The 9,122-nt window shown below is 41.2% G+C and overlaps 1 protein-coding gene across 2 annotated transcripts; it reads right to left on the reverse strand.

The window, feature by feature from the left end:
* Positions 1 to 1,705: 1,705 nt before the first annotated feature.
* agpat4 (1-acylglycerol-3-phosphate O-acyltransferase 4 (lysophosphatidic acid acyltransferase, delta)) lies at positions 1,706 to 8,735 on the reverse strand. 2 transcript variants are annotated; one of them, XM_033614090.2, is made up of 10 exons: positions 8,397 to 8,735; positions 8,252 to 8,289; positions 7,292 to 7,473; positions 6,906 to 7,075; positions 6,666 to 6,827; positions 6,428 to 6,581; positions 6,003 to 6,105; positions 5,839 to 5,914; positions 5,422 to 5,620; positions 1,706 to 4,829 (listed from the first exon to the last, which is right to left on the reverse strand). In XM_033614090.2, the coding sequence occupies exons 3-10, from the start codon at positions 7,467 to 7,469 to the stop codon at positions 4,738 to 4,740; spliced, it is 1,134 nt and encodes a 377-aa protein (XP_033469981.2). In that variant the 5' UTR covers positions 7,470 to 7,473; positions 8,252 to 8,289; positions 8,397 to 8,735; the 3' UTR covers positions 1,706 to 4,737. The 2 variants fall into 2 exon arrangements, with proteins under 2 accessions (XP_033469981.2, XP_033469982.2); XM_033614091.2 differs by having other exon boundaries at positions 8,410 to 8,428.
* Between the last annotated feature and the right edge of the window lie 387 nt (positions 8,736 to 9,122).

The following is a 9,122-nucleotide window of genomic DNA, read 5'->3' on the forward strand; positions in this document are numbered from 1 at the left end:
AATAGCCAAGAAATGGCTTTCCATAAATCAGATAAGAGAACAGAATGGAACATTGGATTGCCAGATGAGATCATAAAACCAAATTCAAAGTCACACAGTCTGCATATTGTGAGTCTATGCAAACTGTTGCAATCTCAGCTGAAATACAGTGTGAGTTTACAATTCAGCTTGCTAAGCAGATGTTCCAGGAGGCAAAGCGTACATCTCCACCATACTGATTGAGTAGTGACAGCATAACCTGAAAGATATCGGGTGTTTGAGGGTGCTACTGCTGAACCATCACAAAAAAAAAAATCAAATTAAATCCAGTTTAAATTTGGAATAGGGTTTTGCATTAACTAGGTGTTGGAATTGTATCTACTAATGTTTTACAGTCTTGTATAATTAGCTCATCATCCATATCAATTTATGGGAGTAATATATCTGGGTGTAATGGCCCAAGGCCGGTGCTGATGTGGGAGCAGCCTTCAAGTCTCTAAATGTGGATGACATTCTTTCAGTTCATTGAATGGGTTCAGGTGCAACATCCAGAGCAGCAGCATAAAGGATGGAGTTCACTGCAGTGTTAGCTTGAATCTAATGCCTGCAATTCTTGCTCCTGCAAAAGCAAATGCATCCCTGCTTTGGTTTGTGGAGGAGGCACTGCAGACAGCAGCTTAGCTCTGTCTGGTGAGAGGAGGAGGAGGCGGGCGTTTCCCAAAATGTTCTCTGGGTAGTTTACTCTTGGCTGGCAAAACAATAGTTCATCAAGGATGCTCTGTGACCTCTTTAAGTCAAACAGTTCAGAAAAAGAATAGAGTCTGTTTACAAGCTTTCAACAAGCTCAGCTGGGTCTCTCTTTACCTCTGGCATATATTGTAGACATTATATTGATTATCATGAAAATGAATGATGAACACAACTGTGTAAAATTTTGAATTATGAAGTAAGGAGGCTAAATTCGAATTAACACCAATCAATAATTCGGAAAATTGCAGTTTTCAGATCCTGAGCAAACCCCCATTTTCAAAATCTGTTAGATTCAGATATTTAGATATAGAGAGAATAGATGTATTACAGGGGCTCCAGGTAGATATTAATACACTTTGGTCTAGAAGAGATTAAACGACTGGTTTATGACTTTTATTTGCTGAGGTAGATAATATGGGTTCATCTGTGGCAATACTGTGTAATATGGAGCTGGTGAAAAATGTTCTTTTAAAGTGGACACAGGCTCAGAAACAATCAACACAAACAGTCACTCAGTATCTGGAACATAAAAACCCATAAAAGTGAGTGTGTGCGTGTGTGCGTGCGTGCGTGCGTGCGTGTGTGTTACAAAGTCACTGCACAACCCCTTGGACCAAAATAAAGTAAGTGAGCTGACAGAGGGAAGGTTAGAGTTGCTGTCAAAGCTGGTGCCGTTTCAGCCAGTGTTTTACCCCAAGTGACCAAAGTCAACAACCTACCAGATAAAACCGGCCCAAAGTATACATTTAATTTTTCAGCATCAACTAAACAACTTGAAACATTTTTTCCCATCAAGGAATTCCAAATATTAACAATCAAAAATATGTGATTTGTTGTATTTTTGGAATGAATGCACACATGACATCTATACCTTAAAAAACCTGCTGGGAAATTTTAAGAAATCAAAATAAACTGCTGAATATTTGACTTGCTTTCAGCCCGAGCTGCTTCAAACAGGCTCATACAACACTTTAACTCAGATGATTTAGACAATTTTAATATTCTTCAGTTTACAACAAAGAATCAGCCTGATATTTTTCTGTATTGTTACAATTTAAACGTTTAGACTTGGTGTGAGAATGGGGAGATCTGCACACTGAGTATTGCAGCCTACTTATCTCATTTAGTGCAAGATATTGCAACATGTTAGACAAGTCATGTTAAAATGTATGTCAGTGTGTGAAAGTCAGTCCTGACATTTTGGTCGATTGCAAGGTTTTCGTGCCTTTTCTATCATGTCAGAAAGCTCCATGGTTTTAAAGTTACATGTGTTTCTGCCATTATTGTAGGAGTTACATATATATATACATTAAGACTAGTTTCTGGTTGTTAATTGTAGCAGCATTTTCTATGTATGGTATTAGTTTATCAGCGCTTTGTACTGGTAATCTTGTATACAGGCCAGAAGACTAGCTTACATCAATATCTGAAAGCATTCACAGTGTATTCCTCTATAAATAACTGTTAATGTCCCTCTGCTGTGCTTCACCCCAGTCATGACACATACGGTGTCTGAGGCTTGTTTTTCAATCTGGTCTGAGTGTTGTCTTTATCAGCTCTATTCTAAGTTGTGAGTTTTATCACTTAGACTGGTGATTTCTCATTCTCTTAGCACAGAGCTTCATCTGCTTTTGACATTTTGTGAAGAGTCCTAGATTATTAAAAACTGACAGTTGAACTGACCTTGATGGACCTGTTTTTGTAAATTCTAATGAAGGAAGGGGCCTCCATACCAGTTTCTGGTACTTCACCTTGGGCATTAATGCATGAAACCAACCTGCAGAGCAGAGAGCCTCTGAACAGCCACTTGATTAAGGCCCAGGGTGGGCGTGGAGGTAAACACCCTGTTATTGTGTTCTGCTTCTGAAATCTGTGCACCCGCAGGGATCACTATTCTTTCCTCTTTTTCCAATGGATGGCCACCAACCAATGTCTCTTAAAATACAAATATGGCCTTGTGTGATCCTGGTGTATGTAATTTAAGTTTTTACAATTTGGTAGATTTAAACCTGGAACCTATTTTCAAATTTTTGTGACTAATGGGAACACGTTTTTGTATACTGGTCCAGTATTGAGGTGCTGCAGCTAGGAGTGGCGAAACTGGCTGTAATGTAACCACTCGGAGCATGTTTGCACTGTCTGTTTATGTCAATTAAAAGTGGTTGTTTTTGCCACTGACAGGCTCAGACTGTTATACGTTCATGACAACATCATGGAAAGAATCCCTACAGTGATAGACTTTCTTTAAAAAAAGAGTAAAATCCTTTTTGTTCAACCAGAAACAACCTTGAATTCACCATCACCAAACCCACCAGACTCTATTTAAATAGAGCGTGAATAGAGCCAGCATATTTTTACATCTAACTTGGGTTTACTAATTAAGGGTTTATTTCAACCAAACTAGAGTTGGTGATTGTCAGAATAGCTGAAATACAAACCAAGACTTTCCATTTAAACAAACAGCGACTTAATCATTGTAAAACCCAGGAACAAAACAAAATTTCCAGCCATCTTGATTCGTCTTTCCACTGTTCCAACAATCACCAGCTCATGTTTGGTTGAAATAAACCCTTAACTCAGCTCATCAGATGTGACAGTATGCTGGCTCTATACACGCTAACATTACTGTTTATTTGAATTGAGTCTGTTTGTTTGGTGAGAGGAATTTCAGGGCTGTTTCTAGTGAAACCAAAAGGCTTATTCCTAACAAAAAGGTTGCTCTGTAGAGTCCTATCCAAATGTTGGCAGACACTTATAGGAACAAGCTAAACCTGTCAGTGACAAACAAACACACTGTGGGCGACATTCACTGACGATATGTGATTGCCCTGAGGGATTATAATACATCCTGTTTAGCGAGTTGTGAAGCCCTCTCACTTAAGACTGGGCCAATTCTAAAAGCTGTCATTCCCATTTGGGATGGAAACACATGGTAAAATAGGGTCCAGGTTGAAGTTACCCTTTAATAAATCCCAACAGTATTACTGCTTTTCCTATCATTTCCTTCTAGCTTCATGTTAAGGTACAGAAGATCCTCCATCCTCGATACACCACCATCAAAATGTGAGGATATGCAAGGATTGCTTTTTCTTTTCTGATGGTGCAAGTATGATTTGAGTCTCGTATGATTGAGGGAGGAGACTGAAATACTGGCTTACTGCCCAAGTTGTTGTTTCTTTGTTTTTCCTGTCATAAAGGGATGCACTGTGGATCAGCTGTGGCTCCTGTGTGGAGTGTTTCTGTTATGCAACAGTTCAGTAGATCTTTCTATTTATTAAAACCACACGGAAATGACTTGCTACTGAGGTGGTGACTCTTTCCTCATTTTTATCAGAGCCTGCAGAGGAAGGCACGAGTATAGGCATGCACCATGCTGCAGTACTCAAGGTCAGATGTTGTCTATTTTAGAGCATTCCTGCTTTTCATATATTTTAATACTCAGACACTCAGTTGTTGTAATTTTTTCTTTGCCTTTGCTGAGGATTGAACACAAAGTCATACCACTACTTCTGCACCTCTGCTCCTCTTTGTGTTTGCTTTGAACAAATAAACCAGTATGTTTTTTAAAAAGTGAAATGTGTATTTTCTTCCAACATGAAAATGCCATTAATGCTTTACATTACAATCAGAGAGGTAGTCCATTATACACTTGGTTGAATTTTAATTCCAGTTTGAGTTACCAGCAAAAATGTCCGTCTTGGCTGTATTTAAATATTTGCACTTTGATTTAAGGTGAATGTAGTGAAGCTGTAGTTCATCTGGCCTCACGTTCTTATCATTGGTGTACCAAAGGCAGCTGCTCACCACAGTCCATGAGTCATGATCTTACACACCTTGAGCTTCTGCAGCATAGCGGTAACAACAAGACTATGCTGTCTGCACTGTGCTTCCAAACAGGTTTGCACTTGTTGGAACACTGCTGTCAGACCCGTATTTACACAGTCTGCTGCTGGCAGCTCGCAGATAAGTAGCAGTGCAAAGAAGCAGCTCCAAGCAGGCCAGAAGTCTTTAGTTGTTGTTTAGATTAACCTCCTTATTCCCATAGCTTGAGCCTCGTTCAATCTCAGTCTGGCCAATCATCCAGCGAACTCCGAGTGAAACTGTGAAGGAAAGATTCAGAAAGGGTACGTTTAGAATATTATTTGAGAGAGTCACAAAGACAGGGTGGACGTGATTATTTCAACAGTAAATTCCCCCTCAAGTATGAAGTATTTTCAGGATCAGAATTTAGGGACGGGTTGGTTTATCACTTTGAGACTGGAAGCTTAAAGGTTAATATAAAAAAATTAGATGCTTGTTAATAAATGTATAAGATTGGGTTGGTCTCTTTAAATAAAAAGTATAATTTTACTCTCGACCACAAACACGTGGTGCTTATTTATTGTGGAAACTAACGTGTTCCTCATGAATCCCCATGCTGTTAGAGAACTCACTTCTCCATTTAACATCCCAGTGAAACTACTCAGATAGATGAATGTTTAATTTCGCTGAGTGAGCACATACATGCCTGAATGCTGTTAGGGACATGCTCCCAAGACTGATAAATCATACTTTCCAAAAAAGGGGGACTTACATTGGAGTTGTCAAATCTGCTGCTTAATGGAACGTTATGGACAAAAAGGAGCTTGTTAAATTACGGATCTTTACACCCATTTCAGGAGGAGTTTGAATACATGAATACATGAAACCAACCTGCAGTGCAGAGAGCCACAGAAGCTAAGATGGTCATCATCGATCCAGAGCTGATCAGCTGGGCCACTAGCAGGCCGAGAGGGTAGACGAGCAAGCAGGCCCAGATAAGCCAGTTGATCAAGGCCCAGGGGTGGCTTGGAGGTTTCACTGTGGGGCCGGGGAAACGCCCTGTCTGTGTGTAGTGCTCCTGAAAGCTATCCTGTTGAATCATTAATGCAAACACAGCTCAGTACCAAAGTCCTTAACTTAACATTCAGAGTTTGCGCTTTGAAAGCCATGTTGCCAGCACAGTCTCTACAAAGTGACAGGTGCCAAAATGCACCCTGTGTAATGTTTAAGTGGGGATAAGTTTTCAACATCATCTGGATAAGGTGAGTAAATCATAGGCTAAAATATCTACTGTTAACACAGCCTTACCTTTTCCTGAAAGAGTTTGTGGAGCCAAGCAGCACACTCTGCCTCATCCTCTGGGATCAACTCTAGAGGGATTCTCCTGCAAGGAGGGGAAGTCAGATCTCTCAGATAAACAACGATTATGCCAGCAAACAGGACGTGCAATGCAGCAAAACATTTCTTTGTACCTCACATATAAATCTGCGTGATATTTCTTCCCGTTTAGAACTCCGAGCAAGGTTGGCACGTTGTTGTTTCTGAAGTTCAGCGTAGAGTCATAAACAGCTGCAGCTGCGCGGGGACAAAACACAGTGACAGTTAACTGTGTATTTGCTTTGCAAATCCCTTCAACCTTTCCCTCTCAGATGTCCACATACAGTGTACGATTTTTGCTGGTGGCCATATTTAAAGGATCAGTGTATAGGATTTAGGGGGATATATGTAGAGATACAATATAATATAATATAACAATATATTGTCTTTAGTGTGTAATCACCTGGGAAAAATAAGAATTGTTGTGTTTCCATTACCTCCACAACGCTAGACGCCACTAAATCCCCCTAAATCTTACCAACAGTTGCTTTAAACACTTCATCAACGATTGAACACTCACCAGTCCCTCTGAGGTTTTGGACAGTTACCCAGAATCCTTTGGTCCTCGGCAAAAGATGATACTTCAGTTTGGGTAAACCTTTGCTCTCAGCCACCTGCATGCTGATCTCATGTTTCTTTGGTGTGAAGCGTGTTCCTTCACAGAAAAGCAAGAACTAGCCCCGGGAAATGAGTTCATTAATGACATTATTCCAAAAATCTGTGCAACATCAAGATAATAACCACAGGCTGAAACGTACCCAGAAACTTTTGGGGTAATCCTTTAGGTTCTGAAGACTCTGAGCCACCGTCCTTCGGTCCTCCTCCCACTTCCTCTTGCAGAAAACTATCTCCAGGAAATACCACATCCAGCCAATAACAGGTACATAACTCAGCTCTTTCTTGGCTAACACTTTTGAGCTCTGGAAAAAAAAGAATTAAAACATGTCATGAAACTGGAGAGTATAGCAATGAAATTAAAAAAAAAACTCAACTCTTACCCCAAGAACTCCGAATTTGTCACAGAAGCTCCAGCCACACAGGAAGTCAATCTCATATGTGTGATTGAGAAGCACTATTGCGTTCTCTTTTCCATACAGTTGAGAACTCTTTGGGTCTGTGTAGAGCGTGCATTCTGTCCCAGACCACCAATCCAGGGCAACTACCAGCTCTGAGGATCATTAGTACACAACGATGTAGAGAGGTCAATGTCATGTGAACATCTGTGAAGTGATGTAAAGGACTGATATTCAAATCTTAGTAATCAGTGCAACAAAGTTACCACTGTTAAGACAGATTTCTTCCTCCCGCAGCAAAACCACCACAGCACCAACAGACAGCAGACTTCAGCATCATCTGTGTGGCTGAGAGTAAGAACAGTACTTACGGCTGCTGATGCAGTAGCCCAGTTTGATGTTGATCCTGCGGAACAGCTGCTTATTGACCAGCCACAGAGGTAATGTACAGATCTGCAACAGGTTGACGATGATGCCGCTGACCAGGAACACATAGCAGATTATCAGATGGGACAAGAACTGGGACTTCAGCAGCTGCACGAGACCCATTGTCCTGTAAAAGTTGCACAATTTAAAATATTAAAACCACCTCCTCGTGTTTCACACCTCACTCGAGAGGACACATTTCGTCATGCAGCTCTGTCAGACTGAGATATCAGCTAATGTTGCCCCCGGGCTGTGACAGCAACTGTTCACACAGCACTCAGCCCACTCTAACATAAAGGTTTCCTTTGACTGGATTTCTCGTTTCATCGGCTGAATGGAGCCTTTGAGCTGGACTGTGCATAAATGGCCAATCACAGTGCAAAATTCTGCTCCTGACACTCAGTGACCTTTGCAGGGATATGGGGCACTGTATCATCAACTATTCACAGCCCAACCCTCAACTGTTGTTTTGTCAGAGCATTTCATAAAAGTCAAGGTGATATCAGTTTCTATGCATGCTATGTGTTACTGGATCAATGTGCTCTGAAAGGTCAGGCCAATCATACTGTACTTTATCAGCTATATGAGAGGGTCACATTTCCCTTTTTTCCCAAACACACACAGCACTAATAACACTATCAATATTTAACATCCATCTGTTTCTGATGGCAGAACACAGGCCTTCAAGTCTGCAAAATAAATGCCCATAACAACTAATAACATACATACATAAATACATGAAGCTCGTGAGGTGGAGTTACACATGAACTGCTCACAATGCAAACACATGGGACAAAGATTATTTCAACACACCTGCATGTTAAAGGTCAAGTCATTACTCACCTGTAACAATCATAAAAAAGGAGACATTCACCTTCAATTCTCCTGAAACACGTGACACTTACCTTGATCATAGAGCTGTCCTGCCTCACAGAACCTCAACCTTTTAAAAAAGGACACAAAAACACACACAAGTCCTCACTATATGTCCATGTCACTTGGAGAACTTCTTCAGATTTAAGTCAAGATATACTAACTATGTGTACTCACCAAGTCGACTTACTGTAGAAGGAAAACTCCCCGCACAAGGAACCACACCCATCTGAAAGCCACGCCTGGACCCGAAGATGGAGACGTATGCGAGCTGTGCTTCCTCGAAGAAACTCTGGAGTCAGGCGGGCTGCAAAGATCGTCTATGCTCTGCTGGATGACTCAAACGAGTGGGCGAGGAGGTGGTCACAAGTCTTCCGGACTGCACTCAACGCCCGTAGCAACCGGTGCCGCTCTCAGTCCGATATTACTAATAGTACATTCAGTATGTGCGTCATTTGACCCAAATAAACCTTTAAAGCATAAACTACTTTTTTGTCAGGGCACCATAATATAGCAACATGCTGATGTAAACAAACGCTGTTGTTTATCGGTGCCACGAACAGGGACTGAGTGAGACCTCTGTCGGGTGTTTTTCCCCTCCTCTCTGCTTCGCCTTTTTATGGTAACAGGAAACGCACGAGGCTGTCAAAACGCTGTTCTTCATAAATTGAACAGTGTCACAGAGCCAGTAAAACTAACCGCTGTCTGAGCAACAAAGTCACGTCCTTGTTTCATTTTGACTGAGTCTGAGTAATAACCACAGTTACACAGTCTGTGCTCTGCTCACTGTGGAGCCATAGTGTCGGGGCTGTACCTGACCGGCAAGTGGCAAACAATGCTGTGTTATTGGACAGCGCCCTCTGCTGGTGATATGGTATAAGTGCATGAGGAAAGTGATTTTAA

The sequence above is a fragment of the Epinephelus lanceolatus genome, chromosome 17 (genome assembly GCF_041903045.1).
Source record: "Epinephelus lanceolatus isolate andai-2023 chromosome 17, ASM4190304v1, whole genome shotgun sequence".
Lineage (NCBI taxonomy): Eukaryota > Metazoa > Chordata > Actinopteri > Perciformes > Serranidae > Epinephelus > Epinephelus lanceolatus.